The sequence below is a fragment of the Colobus angolensis genome, unplaced genomic scaffold (genome assembly GCF_000951035.1).
Source record: "Colobus angolensis palliatus isolate OR3802 unplaced genomic scaffold, Cang.pa_1.0 Scaffold194, whole genome shotgun sequence".
Classification (NCBI taxonomy): Eukaryota; Metazoa; Chordata; class Mammalia; order Primates; family Cercopithecidae; genus Colobus; species Colobus angolensis.
The window spans coordinates 339,319-364,922 of record NW_012115088.1 but is presented as its reverse complement, the minus strand read 5'-3'; the positions used below and the strand labels follow the sequence as shown (position 1 = coordinate 364,922).

At 36.7% G+C, this 25,604-nt stretch overlaps 1 protein-coding gene across 1 annotated transcript in view; it reads left to right on the top strand.

Annotated features, from left to right (window-relative positions):
* The window catches only part of PDE7A (phosphodiesterase 7A), a 125,795-nt gene continuing 100,191 nt past the window's right edge, over positions 1 to 25,604 (top strand). The window contains exon 1 of the mRNA XM_011940878.1: positions 1 to 185. Coding sequence (XP_011796268.1) covers positions 48 to 185 — 138 coding nt within the window. The 5' untranslated portion in view covers positions 1 to 47. The remainder of the gene's footprint in view (positions 186 to 25,604) is intronic.

The following is a 25,604-nucleotide window of genomic DNA, read 5'->3' as shown; positions in this document are numbered from 1 at the left end:
GGCCGCGGCAGGGCGGGCGCCGCGCGGAGGCAGGGCGGGTGTATTCAATGGAAGTATGTTACCAGCTGCCGGTACTGCCCCTGGACAGGCCGGTCCCCCAGCACGTCCTCAGCCGCCGAGGAGCCATCAGCTTCAGCTCCAGCTCCGCGCTCTTCGGCTGCCCCAATCCCCGGCAGCTGTCTCAGGTAATCGCCGCCGCCGGTCCCACATTTGGGGGCTTCTCTCTTTTGTTTCCCTCTGCCCACCCAGCTTCACCTCCGCGACATCCCCCAGCCGGCGCATTGTCCATTGTCTGGGGATTTCTAGGCTGGCCTTTCGATTGGAGAACCTTTTCTTTGAATCCTCCTGGCTGTCCCCCCTCAGTTCTCCAGCCTCCCAAAACCCCACACTAGTGGGCTCCGGGGTCCTCTCACCAGACTCTCCCCAGGCTTGTCACCCTCCGTGCCCAGCAGTTTAAGCCTCAGGAATGACCGCCCTCCTCTTTTTCGGTCTAGAAGTTGAGTCTTTATTTCTTAGTTGTGGCCCTTGAGTACACCTGTGCTCCCCCGCCTTGCAGCATACCTGTCCCCCCTCCCATACACACACCTGTATGGGGTTCGCGCCTCTCCTCCCCCAGCTCCCGCGCACCCCGCGGCGCTCGCCTGGTCCTGCGGTTCTCTCTGAACAATAGGCCTAGATGCCCCGTTGCTGTCGTCTCCCTGACTCCTTCGTTTCTGTGGTTGGGCTGTACTGGGTATCAGAGGAACAAGTCTGCAAAGTTCATAGCCAAGAATCAGTTTTGTTTTTAATTTGATAAGGAGATTTTAGGAGAGAAACTGCTGATGTGCACTCATGGGAAGACTGAGTGGTCCAGTACCAGTTGCTGCTGAACATTTCTGTTTTTTTCCTGTGGTGATGCCGTTGGTCCACTTCCTTAGGTTTGGCTAATTTTGATTGCCAGACTTAAAACAGAGGGGTAAAAAGAATTTTGTTTACATCTGAACTGAATGCCTTCACTTTCTGCTGGCAGAAGTTATGGCTAATGATCACTTTTAAAATCAGATTTTTCCTGTTGGTTAATATTATCTTTTGTGGGAGTGTATGTTCTCTCTCCAGTTGTATTGTATCTTGAGCAAGGTGTGTGTGTGTGTGTGTGTGTTTGCAGGTAGTGTGGACAGCACCTGGTAGTGTAATAAGTGTCTAGTAAATATTTGTCATTTACTTCTTTGCCTAAAGTGGTTGTAGAAGGAGCAAGAGCCTATGTTTGGGTTTCTCTGTGAATCCTTTTTATCTAAACTGAAACTTATTTCACAGCACAAGGTAGTATGCTAATGAAGTCAGAGCAGACTTGTGAAAATTACTATAATGTGTCATTTAGAATAATATTACATGGTTATTTATTTTGAAGGTTAGACCTGTGATCTGCCTTTTTAGTACCACTTAAAGCATGTTCAGATTCCAGAATTAATGTTGAGGAAATATTAATGCACTGCTGAAGAAGGTTTTTAATAGTAGTAGTTAAAGATTTTTAATGAAAGTAATGTTTTTCACTTCTAAATATTATTTTACTTCCTCAGGTCAGCAGGCACATGACTAGCAACTCATTTCCAGTTATATCTGAATAATAAAGGCAATCACTGATTATTTATACAATTATAAATTATGAATAAAGTTCTTGTGCTCTCTGAGGAGAAAATGAATGAGAAGGAAGATTCCAAGGGATTAAAATGAAGCTGATGCCAGGGGTTTTTCCTGATGTCTTAATTAATCCACAGAGACCAATTTTAAGCTCCACTTCTTGGTTCATTTTTCTAGCCTTAGGTTTAAATGGGTAATGGAATTTTAAAAATATGATTGTGGCAGATGAAGCAAATATTGTAGAGTTACACCATGTTTTACTAACCCTTACAACTTTTTAAAAAATTTCTGAACCCCAAAATGAAGTATACAGGAACTTAACTTTAGACAGAAATTTTCCTCAGTTAACACTTTTTTTTCTATTAACATTGTGGTAAATGTAAACTTAGTGGATGCTGAGATGGACATACTTATCATTATCAAGACTTTGCGTATCATTTAATAATAAAGCATATGTTGATATTGGTTTCTTTAGGCCTAGATGGGAATTTGTAATAGGAAAAAGAAAGGAGACAGAAAATCTTGGAATCCTGCTCAGAGCTTGTAAAATAAGCATTTGGTTTAATCAAATGCTTTCTTTACCCTTAAATTTTTAGTTCCTAAACCTGAATGCACAGAAGTTATAAAAAGTTTAACAGGTTTTGTAATTTTTAAGAGGCTTAGGGAAAAAAAACACCCCCCCCTTTTTTTTTTTTTCCAAAAAAAGACTTTAAGTAAAATAATTACAGTTTTTGTACTTTAAAATATGCCTAAAACTGGCAACCTTCCTTTTCATTTCCTTATTGTCACCATAGTATTGGAGCCCAGCTCATAGTAGATACTTAATAAATATTTGTTGAATGAATGAATAGGTAATGAAATTATCTCTGAGCATCAGTTTTAAATATGAAGACAATATGGGAGCATGAAGGTACAGCACAAATTCTGTTATCCAAAACTTGGTTTGGAACTTGTAACTGCAGACCATAACAGTTCCAGTAATACACAGAAAAGACTGAGTGACCAAAATTGATTTGGAGATCGTCTCAAAGCCAGTGTGTTTTAGGCAAAGTTCTGACACAACTTGTTTTCCAAGTAGCAGCAAATTTGAAGTGGGGTGGGAGGCTGCCAGCATCAGTTCACACTGACAGCAGCAAAGGTTGACAGCAGACACACCAAAAGCCAGGGGTCAGAAGAAAAACTCTTCGAAGCAAAACTCTTCGAAGCCAGCAACTTTTACAAGCACCCTGGAACATTTAGTTCAGGGGCTTGAGTGTTATACAACACAATAAGTTTTAGTCGGAATAATGTTAATAGAGCCTGTTTTTTAAAGTTGAAAGATTTGTACTGTTTTTGTTTTGTTTTGTTTTGTTTTTTAAAAGATTTCCATGCCAAAGAGTTTAAGTATTGGTGCTGAAATGGACAAGCTTGAGTTACCTGGAAAATTCATTTATGTGGAACACCAGATCTTCCAAGAGCGCCAAGTAAATGAGGCATTAATTTTTTGTTTTAAAGTAGGATGTATACTATTTCAAATGGTTAATATGAGTTTTTTGAATTAGTGAATGATAAAGTAGGTGAAGCTTGTTCTTTGTCGTTTTTGGATATCTGTTGTTGAGAGCTGAGTTTAAAGATTCGTCTTTGAGAATAACATTCATATTTGGAAAAAAATATTGTGGAGGCAGAAATTGTGTCTTGTTCACCATCATATCTATGGTGCTTTGCACAGGTAGGTTCTTGGTAGATGTGAAAGTTGAGTGAGTATATTGATGGGTATGCCAGAGCACTGCAGTTGGAATTATTCAGTCAGATTTTCTGTGCACTGGAAGCAAATCTTATATGGGTTAGAAATTTGAGTTTTAATTTTTAGAAATCTATCATTAATTTATATTGTTTCTAAGTTAGCATTTGTCTTTTTTTTTTTAAAGAAATACTTCACAAATATGTACTCATAGAATACCTTCTTGTGAGTGAGGCTCCTTGTGTTATGTGTTGAGAATATGTAAGGAATTACAGGCTGAGCATCCCTAGTCTGAAAATCCAAAATGCCCTCAAATGGAAACTTTCTGAGTGCTAACACGGAGACAGAGATTCTGCTGTTATTTTTTGCTGTTGAGCAGCTGATGTAGGTATTCTGGGGCTGCTACTGTGCTGCCTAGTTACCCTAAACACAGTATTTTCTCACTGTATTAATGGTATGTCATATTGTTTACTGTTAAGTTCTTTTGTGTGAATAAGTGTGAGAAGTGATTGCTTATCACTAGCATATAAATTCAGAGTCAGAAATGATGGTGATGCCAAACAAGTACGGATCGACCACATGGGTGATGAGATCGTCTACATGGGTGATGAGACGCCTTTGCTCTCTGGTGGGTCAGTGTACACAAACCTTGTTTCATGCACAGAATTATTTAAAAGAGTGTGTAAAATTACCTTCAGGCTATGTGTATAAGCTGTATATAAAATCTAAATGATCTTTGTGTTTAGACTTGGGTCCTATCTCCGAGATACCTCATGATGTATACACAAATACTACAAGATCCAAAAAAGTCTGAAATCCAAAACACTCCTGGTCCCAAGCATTTTGGATAGTGATACTGAGCCTGTAGTAGTTTTTTGTTGTTGTTGTCTTAATCGTTTGTAACACTGCCAGCCTAACCAAGTTTTCCTTTGTATGCATACCCTTCCTTATACACAACCATTTTTCAACTACAGTCATTATTTCCATTCTCTGTTTAACAGTGTTCTTAGTATATGACAAATTATCCAGGTCCTGTGAGTGCCAGAATAGTTCAAAGCCCCTTCGATAAAAGTTGGTTCCTCCTTCAGGAAACTTACAGAATTGTGATAGAGAAACTGGTATGATTATATGTGGTATAATTATTATACTGGAGTTATCAAAGTGTTATGAGACGATAAGGAATGTATGCCTAAATTTCTGGTTTAAATCAGGGTTAGCCTTACGTAATCATTGAGGCTTGCTTAGGCGGAAGACTGAAGGTTAAGCAGTTGTTTCTAGACAAATGAGTGAATGTAGCGGGAGGAGGAAGGAGGATGGCCCACGTGGGTATGATCAGAGCTGTCCAGTAGAACTTTCTGTGATGATGGAAATGTTTTTGCACTATCCAATGATAGTCACTAGCCTTATGTGGCTAGTGGGCACTTGAAATGTGGCTAATATGACTGAGGAAATGAATTTTTACTTCAGTTTTATTTAAATAGCTACATATGGCTAGCAGCTATTTAGTTGGCAGAGCAGAGGTATTGTCTTACTTGTAAACTAGAGTGAAGTCGTGTTAATCTATAAGCAACACATTCTCTGAATGTTGAACATTTTTGTTTTTAGGTTTTTGTTGATGTATGCAAAACTTTGTTTAATAAACACCTTCATGCATGCTTGATAAAGTCTTTAAAATCACTAGGGTGGGTCAAAAGGTAAGAACATCTTTTGACATTCTCAAAAGGATCTATCCTTCGATATTACCAAAATAAGTGATCCTATGTGTTTCATCTCCAATCATATATTACTAGACATTTTATAAACATTTTGCTACTATAGTAGATGCACTGTGGTACACTGAGTTTGTTTTAAATTGCAGTAAGCAAGTGTGCTTTCTGAAGTATTGCTTGTGCTGTTTGTATTTGCTCTTTTGTGAAGTTTTATTTGCATGTCCCGTGCTCATTTATAAGGGCTCTTGTCTACCCAACATCAATATATAAATGTGCATTATTCCAAATTACCGTTAGCATAATAGTTGCCTCTTTGCAAACTTAGATACAGAAGCTGATACAGTGAATAGTGTGGCCAGTGAGTGGGATACCCCAAGGGAAGTGGTTATATTTATGAGACCTTCCTACCTGTATATTCTCAAAACACCTGGTTTGTTGGGACCTTGGCTTCATTTCTGTTTTCAGAAATGCTTCATACTTTAATTCTTCATACTAAATTTAATACTACCATACTTTAGCTTTCACTTCTGAGCTAATATATGTTTATATTTCAGATACATGCTCAAACATAATATTAATATAAATCCATAGTGTATTTGGAGTGGGAGTGTAGTTCTAACAGGGTGTTCAAATTTCTAGTTTATAGGTTGTCAGGAACACATTCAGTCTAGGAGATGTTGTTTATATGCTGAGATTTTACTGCTTTGTTGCTATGCCTAGAGTTCCGTCAGCTGTACATGCTGTCTACCCAGGAATTCCTTCTTAAACACAAAAGGCTGCAAGAGGTAAAGTATTAAGCCCTTCATAGAAGTTATGAAGAGGGAGGGTTGCCATTCATTCTCTTAGAGGCAATTTTCAACTCTTTTCTTCTTCTCTTCCCTCCTCTTCCTTCACTGTTGACCAGAGCAGTTTTAGAGAATTGTGTTGTTTTCTGAGGATGAATATAGGGGCAAGTTTGGGAAGAGAAGAGCTGAAGAGAGGGGGAGTGGACAAAACTTAGCTTCCTTCTCATTTTTGTCTAAGATCGTAAACAGTCATTTAACTGGATTAAAGACCTAGTAAATTTAGATGATGAAGTCTTACTGCATGCAGGCCCTCTTAAGGAATTTAATTTTCTTTGTTTTCTTAATTTTCTTTGTTTGATTTTATCGATCACATTTGTTTATGTGTTCATATAAAATCTATTTCTGATTTTGTTAGAAGTCTCTTGACTAAAGAGCTTTTCAGATCTAGACATTCTTAAATTCCCTGTGTTCACTACAAAAAGCTCCAATTCATTTTGAATCTTCTAATTTAAAAATAATTCAAAACTTTTAGATTCTGGCTATGAAGTTGCTTATCTTTTATGTTTAATTTGAATTGAGAGAAAATTTAGACTTTATTCTCTTCCACATTTAAGTGGCTTATTCTTGCCTAAAAGTAACATAGACTTTGTTGTTTTTTTATATTGTTGCCAAACATGCTTTTCAAAAGGTTATTCACAAATAATACTTTTGCATATTTGCATTCAGGTGTAAGTGTTCATAGGATCAGCATATGAGGAGAGGAACAAAAACTAGATTTGTAGATGAGCCTTCTAAACTTACAGGGCTTTATTTTGGCTGCTGGTAAGTTCCTTTTATAAGGGTCCTGTGCCACTGATTGTATGGTTGACATCAGAAGCATCTCCTGCTTATAATTTTCTTTGAGTAGCAATTTTGGATTGCTGCTCCATGCCTCCACCTGCTGGTCGGGATGGCTGTTCATTTTCAGAAAGTGATGGCTAGAGGGAGATGGAAAAGACCAAGGCAAGTCAAGGTAGAATTTGGGGGAGAAAATTAGTTGTTAACTGAGATAACTAAATTTAAGCAAAGTCCGCTTTACTTGTTGGAATTTTGAGTAGAACAAACTGTAGTTCAAGACTATATAAAGTACTTGGCAAATGGTGCTTAACAAAGATGCAGTAGTTTTGCTTTAGTAGCAATTATAATTACAGCGGACCCTTGAACAATGCAGGATCCAACTCCCTGTGTAGTCAAAAATTCGCATATAGCTTTTGACTTCTTAAAAACTTAACTACTAGCCGGGCGCGGTGGCTCAAGCCTGTAATCCCAGCACTTTGGGAGGCCGAGACGGGCGGATCACGAGGTCAGGAGATCGAGACCATCCTGGCTAACACGGTGAAACCCCGTCTCTACTAAAAATACAAAAAAAACTAGCCGGGCGAGGTGGCGGGCGCCTGTAGTCCCAGCTACTCCGGAGGCTGAGGCAGGAGAATGGCGTAAACCCGGAAGGCGGAGCTTGCAGTGAGCTGAGATCCGGCCACTGCACTCCAGTCCGCGCGACAGAGCGAGACTCTGCCTCAAAAAAAAAAAAAAAAAAAAAACTTAACTACTAATAGCCTACTCTTGGTGAGAAGCCTTACTGATAACATACACAGGTGATTAACACAAGTTTTGCATATATATTACATTCTGTCTTACAATAAAGTAAGCTAGAGAAAAGAAAATATAATTAAGAATATCAGAAGTAAGAGTTTACTACTCGTTAACTGGAGGGGGATCATTGTAAAGGTCTTCATGAACCTCATCATCTTCATGTTGAGTAGGCTGAGGAGGAAGAGGAGGGATTGGTCTGTCTCAGGGGTGATGCTTTGCAAGTTTTTTTTAAATTTTCATAAATATTCACAAAATTTCTTAGTATATTTATTGAAAAAAATCTGCTTGTAAGTGGACCTTCGCAGTTCAAACTCATGTTGAATTGTCAACTGTATTTGTTTCTGTTTTTGGAGTAACTCCTATATGGCAGATACTTTTAATTGGTGTAGTGTTTTTTTGTTTTGTTTTGTTTTTGTTTTGAGACAGGGTCTTGTTCTGTCTCCCAGGCCAGAGTGCAATGGCAGTATCTCGGCTCGTTGCAACCTCTGCATCCCTGCCTTAAATGACCCTCCTGAGTAACTGGGATTACAGGCATGCCCCACCACGCCTGGCTAGTTTTTCTAGTTTTTGTAGAGATGGGGTTTTGCCATGTTGCCCAGGCTGGTCTGGAACTCCAGGACTCAAGTGATCCGCCCACCTTGGACTCCCAAAGTGCTGGGATTACAAGCATAAGCCACCGTGCCTGGCCCAGTTGGTGTTTTTGATCTTTACAAAAACTCTATGAGATAAGTAGGGTTACTCTCATTTTTACCAAAGAATAAACTGAGTTTCCAGACATTAAGTTGCTCAAGGTATTATATGAAGTTCCAGAAAGGCCTGTTGTGCTCCAAGACCTTCACTTTTAATCTGGCCTGCCTAATCAGGGAAGATGAGTGGACTACAGTTAGAATTTTGAGTTTACAAATTAAAAATTTTGTTGTCTTATGGATGTAGATGAGGAAAACAAATTTGACTAGTTATTTGAAGTAATAACTTTCATTCTGATCTTTTCAAATCGTATCTGGATTATTTTGTTCTAAATGCCATGTTCTAGGAGGATATAACTCAGCTAAATTGTTCTCTGAAGATAATGAGCAGGTTGGTAAGGTGATTTGAAACCATTTCTCTGAAGGAAAAAAGTCTCAGATTTTAGCCAGCAGGGATATGGATGGAGATGGAGAGCTGGCGAGAGGTGACAGAGTATTGCTGTCTTCCAGGGTTTAAAGGACTGCCATGTGAAAAAAAGGAAGAAGAGGGTTAATATGTTATAGATTTTGATTGGTTGTGTGTTCTTGATTGCTGTGCACTGTTCCTACTTTGTCTTAATGGTCTCTAATTTGGAGAAGATATAAGTTTAAAGCTGTCATTTGTCCAAGGTAACACAATTAAGTAGTGGAAATGGGTTAAACTCGAGTTCGTGCTGACTCTAAAGCCTGTGTACTCTCTTCTACTTCCTTTTGCCACATGGGAAAAGGACGTTACTTCAGAGGGTAAAAAAAGTACCAATAGCTAGGAACAGTAGGGAAATAAGGAGATCTTGTGTTCAGCCATACTGGTAATCAAAGAAATGCATACTAAAAAATGTGATACTGGCTGGGCATGGTGGTTCATGCCTATAATCCCAACACTTGTGAGGCTTAGGTGGGAGGGTTGCTTGAATTCAGGAGTTTGAGACCAGCCTAGGCAACACAGAGAGATCCTGTCTCTACAAAAAAAAAATTAAAAAATTAGCCAGGCATGGTGACACGTGCTTGTAGTCCCAGCTAAGCTGGAGACTGAGGTAGGAGGATCTCTTGAGCCCGGGAGGTCATGGCTGCAGTGAGTTGTGATCACGCTACACTACACTGCAGCCAAAGTGAGTTTATAGCTTGAAGGTTACACATACACAATATTAGTAAGATTTTAAAAATTAATACTTAAATTAGTATTTTTGCTTGATAATTTGCTTTTGGGAATCTATTCTGAGGACATGACTGAAAATGTAGAGAAAGGTTAATCTTCAAGTTTATTCATCCCATTATCACTGTGAAAAACTGGAAACATAATTTACAAATGATTAAATAGATTATAGTATTATGTAGTATAGTATTTTTCATTATTTCTTTATTATGTCGGCACTTAAATGCCTTAAAGAATTTAAATGGTATATAAAAATGTAGTTTACAAATGGCTCGATGGGTTCTAGTATTATTTCTATATTGTGTACCCACTAAAATGATTTGAAGAATTTGAAGAATCTTTAATTGCATGGAAGAAATGCTAGCAACATAATTAAGTGGAGAAAAAACCCAGAGTATCTACAGATTATCTTAATTATATTTAAAAAATAAATCACAAAATACATATATATCTATATACCATGCATGCTTACCAAAAAATAAATAAAAAGCTAGATGTATCCCAGAATGCTAACTGAAGCTATCTCTTCAGTGGTGAAATTATAAGTAATTTTTAACTTCTTTATAATTGTATGTAACTTTATTGATATTCTTGTGTTAATGTAAATCTCTTCTTTAACCAAATTAATTTAGGACTAATAAGTCAAGTGAGTTGTATTAGAACCCAGATCTTTGGCAAAGCTGTTCATACAGGGTAGGCAGCTCATGAGATTATAAATTTTCAACCAGTGACTGTTGAGACAGCAGCTTGAAAGATATTTAGATAAGGATAGTCTCAAGGGATTGACTGATAAGTAATTTTTACTTTCCATGGGAGATCCTGGGAGGTAAAATTAAATGTAGTTACTGTTTTGAAGAAGAGCTATTTGATGACAGTTGGTGAAGAGTTCTTTAACAGTGGCACTGGTGGAAGGAAGAGAGAGAAAGTTAGGAGTTAGGTCCTAGGAACTGATTTGCTTTGGGAGGTAAAAAGTATTCCTACTTTTTTAGTTTGGAAAGACCAGGTAGATGATAAACCTAGTAACAAAAATGCAAATAGGAAGAAGAGGCAGGTTTGTTTTTCTTTCTTCTTTCAAAAACAAATGTGTGTATTTGTAGAGGGGAGTTCATAAGTTTACTTTGAATATGTAGAGTTCAAGTGTCTGAACATCCAGGTGAAGATGTCCAGTAGGAAGATGAGCACTAATGATATATTCTGACCTTTAGTACAAGGATTTTGAAGCATTTTGCTCATATATCCCTTCAAAGAACTGGAAAAACAAAAAACTGTGTACCTTCTCCCACATCTTGAGTTTTTCATCTGAGTTTTAATATCTGTAAATGATGTAATTTCTGGTGGTGGTGTTCAAATCACAATTTTAAATGTGTATGAGGTGATTTTTAACAATTCATGAAAAAATGTATGAACAGACTTAATTTTAACAGAATTTTTTATAGTCATTTTTCTCTTTGAACTCTATTTTTGTTTTACTTTCTCTACCTATTATCCTAATGTATACTTTTATGCTGGAAAGCATTTTTATCAATCATGTTATATTTTCTCTTATTTTTGTTTTACTTTCTTTACATATTATCCTAATATATTCTTTTATGCTACAAAGCATTTTTATCCATCATGTGATATTTTTCTGCAACAAAAGGAAATTCATTCATGAATTTAGTAGATGGGAATAAAAAGTGCTTTATTTTAATGGTCCCTCAGTTCTGAGTTCTATGGACAGTTATAATACAAAAATAGGAAAAGTGTGTACGTCCATAATGCTCTGTGTCAAATTTATTTTGGACTGAGTTATCACTTCAGTCATAGCCGGTAGACAATCAAAACAACATATGTTAATTACAAATTTTAATAAGTATTAAAGTAAAATTTTGTCAGAAATGCGTTTTCAGTGGGATAGATGGGGCTGGTTTATTTCAATTTTATCCATTTATAAATATTATTAGAAAAGATGGGGTTCTGCTTGAATCTGTTCCTTTTTTACTTTAATATTTGAAAGTATTGAGAAACCTCACTTATGAATTTAGTAGATGGTTATTAAAAAGCGCCTTATATTGCTTTATATTACTAGTATCACCCATTCTTCTAGGTTGTATGCATAAAACAAAATAATCCATAATCAAATTATTTTTAATACTTAGGTAGCAACTGGATTTGATTCTCCTTTCATTTTCATGGAAGTGGTGATACCTTGATTTGAAAAAGAACCCTGAACTTAAAATAAATGTTAAAAAAAAAAAAAAAAAGAAAGAGGTGTCAGTGTTTTTAGAATAATTAACTTTCTCAACATGAATATATTGAAGTGTCCTTTTGGCCACCTGGATGTTTTTAGCCCAAAGACAGTACTCCACAGCAAGTTTCAGAAAGTGTGAGAGTTACAGTTTTCTCTTATGAAGTGGCAGAGGGGAAAGAGGTAAAGGGAAAGAGGAAGGAGAAGTAAAGGAAAACAGACATGCTGTGTCAGCAGAATGGTTCTAGAAAACTGTACAGATGGAAATTGAGAACATAATCATCAGTTCTCTTGAAACTCTCCATGCTCATACACTTCCAGGGGTATGCATGACCCAATTTGTAGACTGCTGGTTTACTGTATTCCCTTTGTGACTTGTTGCTACCTTGTTGCTGTATTTTACTGCTCTCCGTAGGTATTCAGAAATAATACCTTATAAGTCTGTTATTTTTTTTCTAGGTTTTTGATTGCTACTAGTTCTGAGTTTCCATACTTCATCACTCTATGGAATCAGAATGTCAGTGCTTGAAAGGGACTTTATAAATAATTCCATTCTCAACATTTCAGAAATTTAGCGACTGAGGCTCAGAAGATGAAGTGATTTGTCCCAGATTACACAGTAAGAGAGTGGAGAAGTTAGGGCTTTCAATTTAGTTCTTCCAACTTTTAATCTGTTGCTTTTCTCACTGTATTCCCTGCTTCCTTATAAAAGGATTGAGCTGTAGGAGTTCTTTTAGTTGCCGTCTTTCTTTAATGGACGTTATTTGGGTGGCATATCTTCTTTAATACACTGAAACTGTCTGTTTATGGCCCAGTAATCATGTGAAAAAGTTAAGAGTACGAACACACTGAGTTCTAAAAATATCTAGTTACTTTTAATTAACATATAATCACAGGTAAAGCAAAGCCATTATCAAAAGTATAATAGGTCATTTGGGAAGATAGCATTTGATTTGTTGAAATGTGATTTATGTGCAACTTAACCTTTTATAAAGAAAGACATATCTCACTCACCTTTAAAAATTAACTTATGAATGAAGCCTTTTTCACCTTGGAGAACCAAAGTTAATATTCATAACATACAGCAAGCTCACTCTCTAGCACTGTTATGTATGAAATGGTGAGTAGTGGAAGTTTTTAGTAATTTAAATTTTTTTAAATTTTACTTTTTGTGTAAATTCATAGTGAATATATATTTTAAGAAAAACAATGAAGTTTTTCTAAAAAGTAAAATGAAAATATTCTTTACTTTTAACAAGGATAATACAATCAAATCCCCAAGAGTATAAGACTACTCAGTAGAGAATTAGCAAAAGACTCAAGCAGTTCCGAGAAGAAATATAAATGTAGAAAAACATGTATAGCTTATCTAATAATAAAGGAAATGCAAGTAAAAGATGGTTTGGCTTTGTTTTGTTTTGGCAGAAGAGTACCTTCATATTGGTGAAGACTGACAAAATCCACTGTTGGGAAGGATATAAGAAAATGAGTAATTTTATATGTGGAGTTGGAGTATCATTGGAGTCAACCTTTTGAGAGGACAGAAGGTCTATGCTATGCAAATGAAAATTTTAAATTAGAATACTGCCCTTTCTGCAGATCTGGAATTTGTCCAAAGGGGCAATTGCAAAACTTTGCTAAGATATATGTATACAGATTTTTGGTAACAATTTGCAACATTGGTAATGATAGATATTTTAATTCATTTCAGTGCTTCTCTGGGGGCGGGGGATGGGATAAATTATGGGTATTTTAATTCAACAGAAAACTCTGTATCCAATAAAATAATGCCAAATAGCCATATTTGTCATAGAAAGATAGACATAACAATTTTGGGGGAAAAAACTAGTTGCAAAATGGCATACCTGTCAATCTAACAGACATGCCATTTAATGTAGCTTTCTACATCTGTATTTTTGGATAAAATCATGGAAGATATTATATATCAATGTGTGAAAACATCCAAATCTGGAAGGTTATTCAGTATAATGTTAACGGTGGCTATGTTTGGGTAGTGAGATTTCTGATAATTTTTACCATTTTCGTACTTATGTGATTTTTTTTAAAACAATGAAAATATACCCATTTCAGAAATCAACAAAGCTATTTTTTGAAATCTTCCCATTAAAAAAGTAACATGTCTGTTAGTCAGAATATCATATAAATGGAATTTTTCAATTATGAAGAGATTGAGGTCTACTTAGTTAATCATTTAATAAGTTACAAGTATGTGAGTTGGAAGTGGGTTTTCACTGCCATATCCCTATGTGCCTGGCACGTAGAAGGTGTTCAGGGGGTATAGTCTGTTAAAATGAAAGTAGAGTCATGTGTCACTTAACGATGAGGATACATACTGAGAAATGCATCATTAGGCGATTTCATCGTTGTGTGAACATCATATTTACACAAATCTAGATAGCATAGCCTACCACACACCTAGGCTGTGTGGTATAGCCTATTGCTTCTAGGCAACAAACCTGTACCGCATGTTACTGTACTAGATATGTAGGAAGTTGTAACACAATGGTAAGTATTTGTGCATTTAAACATAGAAAAGATACAGTATTATAAATTTATGAGTCCACTGTTATACATGCTATTCATTATTGAACAAAATGTGGTTATTTGGCACATGACTATATAGGGTTATAATGTTTGGAGGAATACGCTGCATTCTTAATGAAAAATGAAGAAAATTAAAGTAAGTGTTATGGTGGATAGTTTACAAAAAACATTCTACCTACTTCAAAGCTAAGAAAGTAAACTTTCTGCTATCATTTAAATTAACTAAAATATTTGAGGGTCTCTATATGCCTAATATATTTGTAAAATCTAAAAAGTTATCAAGAAAAATTATGACTTAAGATCATAGAATATTACTATTAGAAGATACTGTAAAGTTCCCATAACATACAGATCAGTAAGCTGAAACTAGAGAGGTTAAAGGACACACAAAGTCATTACAGAAATCTCTTCTGTTGCATGTTCCTGATTTTGACTATTCAGCCTTATGGAACACTTTTGGAACAGGAAGATTACCACTTTATAAGGCAATGCATTGTGTTTAATGGTGTAGTGGGGTTGAATAGTATTTATCAACAATTCTTGTTCACCAGGAATCTCAGAATGTGACCTTATTTGGAGTACAAGTGAGTCTTTGCAAATGTAGTTAAGATGAGAATATATGGGATTAGGACAGGCCCTGAATTCAATGAGTGGTATCTCTGGAGTCCCAGAAACTCAGACACACTCAAGGAAGAAAATCATGTGAAGATGGAGGCAGAGATTGGAGTGATGCAGCCACCAACCGAGAACACCAAGGATTGCTGGGAGACATCAGAAGCTAGAAAGGGGCAAGGACGATTCTCCTCTAAAGCCTTCAAAGGGAGCATGGTCCTGCTGACTCCTTGATTTTGGACCTTCAGCCTTCAGAACTATGGGAGAATATATTTCTGTTGTTTTAAACCACCTGATTTATGGTACTGTGTTAGAGCCCTAGGAAACTATTACAGATGGTTTTGATTATTTCAAATTTATTTGTTCATTTTTTCAGTCAGATTTACTGAACACTTATTATATGCCTAGCAGGCACTCTGCTAGGCATTACAGAAATAAATAAGACATTGTTCCTGCCTTCATTCTTGGAATTTGACCCAGTAGAAAAAGTAGCTTTGTAAATAGACAATTACAATACATTTTGATGCATGTTCTCACTAGAATGGTGTATGAAGTTAAGTGATGGCACCGGAAGCTAGGAGAACCTGGAAAGTTTTTACGAAGTGAGATCTTTGTGTTTGGTTTCAAGGATAGAGTTGAAATCACCCTCCATGGGAATTCTGTTTTATTCTGCCACTGCAGTGCCATCAGTCCTACCTAGTTCAAAGCATATTTAGCCGGCTGCAGTAGCCTCTTGTCACTAGAATTCTGCCTCCACTGTTTGGTTGAAGTAATTTTTAAGATGCAGTAAGATTGTGTCAGTCTATTGAAAACATCAGCGTGTTCTCATCACAGTAAAACACAATTCCAACTCCTTTTCATGATATGGCCCCACATGATCTGGTCCCTGCTACCTCTTCAGTCTCTTCTCCTTTCACAGTGGTCTCCCTGCTGTTTGTGAACATGTCAGCTTTGTTCTCGTCTTTGTCTTTGCCCTGGCTGTTTTCTCAGACTCAAGCTCTTCCCATAGCTTCATGTCATTCAAGTGTCAGCTCAGTCTTTGCAGAGGAGCCTTCCTTGGCCATCCCCTTCAAAATAGCTCCCATCCCCCATCTATCCCATTACCTGTTACGCTTTCTTTATGACACACCTCACTAATTTGATTTGTATGTCTCTACCTGGCATTCACCTCCACCTCACCCCCCACCTTCACCGCCATTGAATATATGGTCAGCAGACAGGAATCCTATTTACCCTATTCACTGTTCTGTCCCTAGTGTATATCACATAGTAAGTGTTCTTTACAAAAGAATGAAGAAAAACTTACTCATTTAGTCTCATGCTTACCATGTCAGAACATATGTCACCATAACTTTCCTCTGGATGAATCCCAAATTGTATTCTTCCCACCTACCTCCTCCAAGATTCCACCTTCATCTTTATACCCTTTCTGAATTGCCCTTTGTAATATTGGAACTATCTTAATCTCTAAATATATAAATATAATATATGCAAGTCTTATTTAAGAATACATTGAAGTTTAGAAAAGTAAGGTGCCCTAAGTAACACAGCTATAAGTGGTATTTCTAGGATTTAAACTTAGATCTGTCTCTAACTAAAGCTCCTCTGCTGTGCTGTTGTGGAGGCTGATGTTCTTGGTAAGTGGGAGGTATAAATCCAGAATTAGAATAGGAGCCCAGTCCATTGGAATAGAAATAGCAAACATTCATTATTTGTTTCTATAAGAAGAACTGGGTGATATTTGTTAAAAGAACCTTTAGAAAGTAACTTGAATTTTTTTTTGGACCAAAGTTAATGTATGCTTGTTATAAAATACATGGAATATATGAAAAAATATAAAGAAGAAAGTAAAGACCATCCATAGTTCTTCCACTGAGAGATAACGACTCTTAACATTTTAGAATATTTTAATCAAGTATTTTTTGTGCAGAAATATTGTGATGATTTTTATGCATAAATCTTGAATTTTGAAATCATTTCCTAATGTAATTACTAGATTAAAGCATATTGTCAAATTTGTGTCCAGAAAGATGATGCCAATTTATATTTCCAATATATTTAGTTTCCATTTCTGGAATTTGCTAAATATTAAACTTGTAATATATGTTTGTTATTAATTACCTGCTCTGTCTATAGGCATACCTCAGATATTGTGGGTTCAGACTATCACAATAAAGCTAATAACACAATAAAGCAAGTCACGTGAGTCTTTTGGTTTCCCCATGCATATAAAAGTTATATTTGCGCTGCACTGTAGTCTATTAAGTGTACAGTAGCATTATGTCTAATAAAGACAATGTACACACTTTATTAAAAATACTTTATTGCTAAAAAAGGCTAACAGTCATCTGAGCCTTCATTAAGCTGTAATCTTTCCGCTGGTCGAGGGTCTTGCCTCAGTTGATGGCTGCTGACTGATCAGGGTGGGAGTTACTGAAGGTTGGGTGGCTGTGGCAATTTCTTAAAATAAGGCAACAATGACATTTGCTGCATTGATGGACCTTCCCTTTCATAAAGATTTTTCTGTAACATGTGATAGTGTTTAATAGCGTTTTATCCATAGGCAGAACTTCTAAAATTGGAGTCAGTCCTCTCACACCCTGCCTTATCAACCAAGTTTATGTAACATCCTGAATTCTTTGTTGTCATTTCAGCAGTGTTCACAGCATCTTCACCAGGAGTAAATTTCAACTCAGGAAACCACTTTCTTTGCTCATCAGTAAGAAGCAATTCCTCATTAAATTTGAGTGTTACGTGGACAAGTTTCATGGCACCCCAGACAATTACAATAGTGTCATTAAAGATCACTATCACAGATCACCATAACAAATAAAATAAAACATTTGAAATATTGTGACAGTTATCAAAATGTGACATAGAGATAAGAAGTGAGCAGATGCAGTTGGGAAAATGGTGCCGTAGACTTGCTAGATGCAGAGTTGCCACAGACTTTTTTGTTAAAAAAAAAAAAAATGCAATATCTGAAAAGCCCAATAAAGCAAGGTATGCCTGTATCTTCTGTGAGTTGTTTCTATTGGCTCTTGTTTTTCTGTTGTCAATTTAGTATATTTTATATCAATTTTTGAATTATTTTCTATTGAAAATGAACATTCTATCATATTTGTGGGAAACATTCCATTTTTTTGACCTTATTTTTAATGTCCTACCTGTACTGCCAAATGTTAACTGGTAAGTCTTTAGTTGCTGTAATGATGTAATAATAGGGGTAAGTTCATTATTAATAAAAGTTTTTAGTATTTTATAAATCTTCCACTTGTAAACTTTCTGTCTTCAATATATTAGTTTGATAAAGATCTTAATATATTGCATAGCTGATTGTCAGTAATTAATGACTAGTTATCTCTTCATGTTTTTAATATATGATAAAGAAAGGTGACAAGATAAATATTTTTCTAGACCTAAGAATGTGGAATGGGAGGAAAATTTTTTATGCATGTAACTGAATGTACTACAGAAGCATTCTCAGGGTTAAAGAAGTTGCCACACAATCTCCCCCTAAATCAAGTATTCTTAATTTTGTGATGTTATAGTAAGAAAAATAGAAAATAAGACCCATTTTAGACAGATTACTTTTCTAAAACTTTTAAGTTTTTAAGGAGAATTTATATATCTTGGAAACATTTAAAGGGATTTTTTAATATTAACATACAAGAGGACAATTTGAAGGTAAAAACAGAACACAGATTACCTGAAATCTGTAGAAACATCATTGTTCAGTTTAATGTTTTCTTTGTCTCACAATGAAAATTCTCCAAATTCATTTTTGGAGAAAAACTTTCTGGAAGTGACTTTAAGGATTTTTGTGGTTGGCCTCAGCTCATTTCTATTTGAGGTGTGGTTTTTCAAACTTTGTAGAGGTTTTCCACCCTCCTCTCCCCATCAGTGATATTTTTAAATGTCTTTATTTTAATGTTAGGACACCTTAGAGCAGGATTCAAGTGGGCTGTGCAAGAAGAACCACTGGAAATAGAAAAATGAAACTTGAGGATTTTACTTGTATTTATTTTTAACTTTAATTTTTTTGATCCTAGTTTTATTTATTTTCCATAGAGTGTTTGTGTATGTATATATAGATAGATAATAATGAGATAGATAAGATAATAAATACATTAAAATTTTGGAGACTACTGCCTCAGATAATCTGTTAATTACTATGCATTATTTCTACCTCCTCCAAACATGGGAGTGGGGGAGCCTGTGTAGAAATCTTTGTAACACTTCAAAGGGTTCTTGAAGTGCACTCATCATACCCCTAGGATACCATGTATCCATAACTTTCTTTGCTTCCTGAGTCCAGTGGCCCTCAGCTTTTTCTCTACTGATTTATTCGACTTTATTAACCAACTCTGGTTTCAGTCCGTAAGGTCACAGCCTAGGATTAACTCTTAGCACAGCTGACCTTGTCCACTGATCTGTTCTGATTTCAGTATGTTTGGTTAGAATATATAATTCTTAAGAGTGGATACTGTTTATTTCACTTTCGTAAGCCCAGTGCTTCACGCAAAGTAGGTATTCAGCAAACGTAGAAAGTGAATCAAACCGTTACCAAGTCCTGTCAGTGACCTAGTCCCACGGAGAGTCCAGCCGTCTGCTCTACCCACACTTCCTTCTTTTTTCTCCTTCCCACAATGCCACCCCTTTCTCTGCCATGGCGTTCAGTCATTTCTGTTCTAAAGTACCATATGCCATCTCAAGGTGGCTACTGTTTTTTCTTAGGATGACAAAGGATTTCTGGAGAGCTTCTTGAAGTGGTATAGCATTCACAGTCTCTCATATAAGCTGATGGATGGCAAGGTCAGAATGAGGGGCAGGTTTCCAGCCCTTGCAGACTTTACAGAGGTCTCTGGATTTCTCCTGGGGCCTTGTTTATTCTAATAGATTGGTCCCTATTGAGTAGTGGGATGACTGTAGGCAGCCCTTATCTTTAGTAATCTGTGGGACATAACCCCAGGTCATCATACCCTCTTTGTTTTCAACATAAAAGTATGCAACTAGAGAGTGCTAAGCCAAAAGGCAATGGTTGTGAAATTCTGCCTATTAGAAACTGTATCAGCTCATTCAGGTATGACACCATTGGTGTCCAGTAGAAATATACTGTGAGCCACATATGTAATTTTTAATTTTGTTGTAGCCATATTTTAAAAAGTAAAATGGAACAGATGAAATTGATTTTACTTAACTCACTGCGTGCAAAACTTTATCAATTTAACGTAATCAAAATTACAAAGGTATATATTTTACAGTTTTTAGATAATAAGTCTTCAAAAGTCAGTGTGTATTGTCTACTGGGAGCACATGTTGATTCTGACTATCACCATTTCAAGTATTCTATAGCTACGGATGGCTAGTGATTCTCACTGGACAGCACAGCTCTAAAAATGGACATTTACGGTACATATTGTTAGGGAGTCGGGGTACCACTTCTATAATTAGACAGATTTGCAGTAGCAATATATTACAGGGTTATACACATTTCTTCCCCTTAAAAACTTAATTGTTTTGGGGAACATCAAGATACTGTATAAATTGGCTATATTTTTCGAGGGATTATATAGTTTCAAATATGAGAGGACAGCAAAGGTTTTACATTTATTTTGCTTTCTTTGGGTTGGGCTGTTTTAGTTTCTTGGTTTGGGGAGGAGGGAATTTTAACCTTAAATTGCTATTTTATGAGAAGCTATGCTTTTCACAGTGGGACCAGTGCTCATCCTTCTTTTGATTTTTAGGTTAAGGGAAGCTTCATAAAGCTTTTTAGGTCTGTTTCTCATATCTCCTTGCATTGAGGCATTACTTTCTCTAAAACATATACAAATAAAAAAGGTTTTAAAAATTATATTATTTTTTATTTCATTTATTTATTTATTTATTTTATTTATATATTTTGAGACGGAGTCTTGCTCTGTCGCCCAGGCTGCTGCAGTGCAGTGGCGCGATCTCGGCTCACTGCAGGCTCCGTCCCCCGGGTTCACGCCATTCTGCCTCAGCCTCCCAAGTAGCTGGGACTATAGGCGCCCGACACCACGCCCGGCTAATTTTTTGTATTTTTAGTGGAGACGGGGCTTCACCGCGTTAGCCAGGATGGTCTCGATCTGACCTCCTGATGTGCCCGCCTCGGCCTCCCAAAGTGCTGGGATTACAGGCGTGAGCTACCATGCCCGGCCAAAAAAGGTTTTTTTAAAAAAGAAAAAGTCGAAAAGGCTTGTTTAGTTATATGAAGTTAGTCTTACTGGTTAAGGCTACTAGCTAGTGTCCTTGAGAAATATGAGTAGATAATTCTTATTAAAGAATGCAAATGACACTGGGTTGCAGACCAAGCACCTTGGATTTGGAATATTGGCCAGAGAACCCATGTTTTATAATGTGAAAGTCAATAGGATAAAAATTTCTTAAATCTGTTTTGGAACTGCTTTTCACGGTTTTGCTGTTTATATCCTCAGTTGTTTAAGTCAACAATTTTGGCCAGACGTGGTGGCTCACGCCTGTGATCGCAACGCTTTAGGAGGCCGAGGCAGGTGGATCACCTGAGATCAGGAGTTTGAGACCACCCTGGCCAACATGGTGAAACCCTGTCTCTACAAAAAACACAGAAATTAGCCGGGCTTGGTGTTGGTCGCCTGTAGTCCTAGCTACTTGAGAGGCTGAGGCAAGAGAATCGCTTGAACCTGGGAGGCAGAGGTTGCAGTGAGTCAAGATTGTGCCACTGCACTCCAGCCTGGGCAACAGAGCGAGACTCCATCTCAAAAAACAAACAAAAAGAATTTCAACTTTTAAAATTGTCAAAGTAATTTAAACAATATTACTGAAAGTCTGATAAAGAATAATGAATAATTCTACCACCAAATATTATTTTTATGTGTTTCCTATGTTTATATACATATTTTAAGGTATGATCATTTGGTACATTTAATTTTATAGCTTTGGGGGATATAATTCCTTTTTTTTTTTGGAAACAGGGTCTCACTTTGTCGTCCAGGCTGGAGTGAAGTGGCATGATCTCGGCTCACAGCAACCTCCACCTCCTGGGCTCAAGCAGTCCTCCCACCCCAGCCTCTTGAGTAGCTGGAACTACCAGCATGTGCCACCATGTCCCTAATTTTTATATTTTTAGTAGAGACAGGGTTTCGCCATGTTGGCTAGGCTGGTCTTGAACCCCTGGCCTCAAGTGATCCACCTGCTTCGGCCTCCCAACGTGTTGGGATTACAGATGTGAGCCATCACACCTGGCCGTGTAATACTTTTGAAAATGTGGATTTTTATGGTTACTTAGTCTTCGTAATAAGATAACGTTTTATTTTGCTGTCATGTAATAGGTTGGAGATATTCTGTTCTGCTCCATGAAGTAATACAGGGGTCCACTTGTTGTGGTTGTGCAGTTTCACACTTCAGCCTGTGGGGAGGAGAAAGAGGAAATTCAGTACAGTTTGCCATTGAGGAGGTGAGCAGGAAGTTGTGCTGTTTCTTTCACTCACATTGCATCATTGGTGAGAACATAGTGACGTGGCTATGCCTACCTATTAGGGAGGCTGGGAAATGGAGCTTGTGTGGCTGATTATATGCTCAGGAAGAATATGAGAATAGATGTTTTGGGAGACAACTAGTATTGTGCCACAACTTGAATAAAATTAATCTTACTAACTTTTGTCAGTGGGAAGAATTAAGAAGTTTACAATGGAATAATTTTTGTAATTTTAACTTTTAAGGATTATGTAATGTATCAGATGTGTGTACCATGGTTTTATTAATATCTAACTCTGCTAAATACTTACATGCTTTAAGTTTCTTGCTGTTAGCAATAACTTTGTAACGACATGCTAATTACAGTTTTCTCTATATTTTGGTGTTATTTCTTTAAGGATGATTTTTATAGAAGTGGAATTATTGGTCCAAACAATATGAACATTTTAATAGAATTTTTATTTCTTAAAAAAATTTTTTTTTTTTTGAGACAAGGTCTCACTCTTGTCACCCAGGCTGGAGTGCAATGGTGTGGTCAGGGCTCACTGCAGCCCTGAACTTCCGTACTTAAGTGATCCTCCCTCCTCAGCCTCAGAGCAGCTGGGATCACAGGCATGTGCCACCACACCCAGCTAACTTAAAATATATTTTTTTGTAGAGACAGTGTCTCACTATGTTGCCCAGGCTGGTCTTTAACTCCTGGCCTCCAGTCCTTACCTCGGCCTCCCAAAGTTGCTGGCATAACAGACATGAGCCACTACACCCAACATTACTTTTCTAGAGCAGCCATTTCAGTGCTCTGGAGATTGACTAAAGGCCAATTGTATAAAACTTTGAAAAATGTTACGCTCTTGAATTTGGAGCAAGAACAGTGGGAATCAGTGGCTATTCTAGCTTGAGGCTACTCACATTCCCCTAATTCTGCCCCAGCTTGGTTAACATGGAGGTACTGCCAGTGAGAAGCAGGACATAAGGACCTCAGTTTGAATGGGGCTTAGTTCTTTGGAGTGGTAGGTAATGTTGTGAATATGAATTTCCAGAAGTACAAGGGAAGACCAGGGGCTCAGCTCAAATAGCCTGAAGATTCAGTAGTGTTTGGGGCAAGAATATTCCTGGATGAGGCTGTGCATATGCACAACAGAGACCTAGCCTAAGGTATTTACCTACTTTTGGCTGGTTCCAAGGTACCTGCTTGCACATAGGAGACTTGAAATTTCTCCCTATGGGAAGTTCAACTCAGAGCAAACTTGAAAACAGACTGAACTTTGAATGCACTTCCCTTCCCACGCATATCAACAGAGACGGAAGCCTTGCTATCTTGAGGTATTTGAATACAATCTCTGTTCAGTGTCCCAGTGACTACTAAATTGTGCAAAGGGACAACTCCTAGGGAGGCAGGCTTAAAAAATAAAAGATGAAAGTATATTTAAGAAAAAAACTGAGCAGAGATATCAATGATTGTGTACCACAGAGGAGACAGATTTCACGTATTTGTCTTGATCATGATGCTAAACAAAAAAGAAACAAAATGGCAACAGTACCTTTAATGGGGAAAACAGTCAGAATTCTGAGTTGCTACATTATCTAAAATCCCTAGGTTTAACAACAAAAAAAATTATAAGACATCTAAAAAAACAGAGGGTGATACGCAAGGAAAAAAAAGTCAGTAGAAATTGTCTCTGTCCCCAAATACTGGATTTAGTAAAGACTTAAACTACTATAAATATGTGAAAAGAACAAAAGGAAATTATATTTAAAGTATAACAATGTCAACAAATTGAGATTCTCAACAAGAATATAGAAATTATTTTTTTAATAACAAAAAAACCACTCCTTGGTATGATGAAATATGATGAGAGGGACTTCACCTCTGTAGTGTTCTCCCCTAAAACCTATAACCTGAGTCTAATCATGAGAAAACAACAGATAAAGCCACACTCAGGGTTATTCCATAAGAGCACCTGACCACTACTCATCAAACCTGTCAAGGTCATGGCAAACAAGGAAAAATTGAGAAATTATTACAGGTCAGAGGAGATCAAAGAGACACGATGACTAAATGCAATGTGGCATTGTGTATTGAATTCTGGACAAGAAAATAACAATAGAAAAACTGGTGACATTTAAATAATGTCTATATTTTAGTTTGTTTTGTTTCATCAATGGAAATTTGTTGTTTCTGACAAATGTACCATGGTTATGTAAGACACCTCCATTATTTTGTGTGTTAATGTAAATGTGTTATATAGAGACATGTTTATTTGTAGATGTATGTCTATATATGTATATGGTATGTAAGTATAACAGTTATGTAAGATATTAGCATTAGGAGAAAATGTTGACATTAGGGAAGCATATATAGGAACACTCTACTATCTTTGCAACTTTTCTGTAAATAATTTATTGCAAAGTTAAAGTTTTAAAAATCAAATGGAAATTCTAGAGTTGAAGAATACAATATCTGAAATTAAAAATTCACTAGAGGGGTTCATAGCAGATTTGAGATGACAAGAAAATGAATCCATGAACTTGGACAACAGACCAGTAGAAATTATTCAATCTTGAAAACAGGAAAAGGACGGAAGAAAATTGAACAGAGCCTCAGAAATCTGTAAAAAACATTAAGTGTAGAACATATGAACATATGGGAGAAAGGGTCAGAAAAATGACCTTCTGGACAACTTTACATATTTGATGAAAAACATTAAATTACACATCCAGAAGGTCAGTGAATGTGACTAGGATTAATACAAAGAGACCCATGCCTAGACGTAGTCAAACTCCTGAAAGACAAAGAGAATATCTTGAAAGCAGCAAGAGAAAATCAACTCACTACACAGAGGGAAGCATCAGCAATGACTAAGGGCTGCTTTCTCATCAGTATTGGTGGAGGCCCAAGGCAGTGGGGTGACATATTCAAAGTGCTGGAAGAAGAAAACTGTCTGTGAAGAAGTCTATATTTAGCAAAACTAACCTTCAAACATGAAGGTGAAATAAATAAAATACATTCCTACACAAAGACAGAATTTGTAGCTATCAGACCTACCTTATAAGAAATACTAAAAGATTAAGTTCTTTAGGTTGATAGGAAATGACACCAGATGGAAACTCAAATCCACAGGAAGAAATGAAGAGCACTGAAAATGTCAATATGTAGGTTAATATAGAAGACTATAAATATATTTTTTCTCATCTCTTTAAAAAGCATTGAATTCTATCTAAAAAGCAAATTTAGTATCTAACATTCACCTTCTGCACGTTCATCCTAGTTGTAAGCAAATTGCTTTCACCTCTTTGCCTTTTGATTCATAGAATAGACTGTGATAATGATTCTCAAAACTTTTTGTTTCAGGATTCCTTTCCACTTTTATTATTCTCAGAAC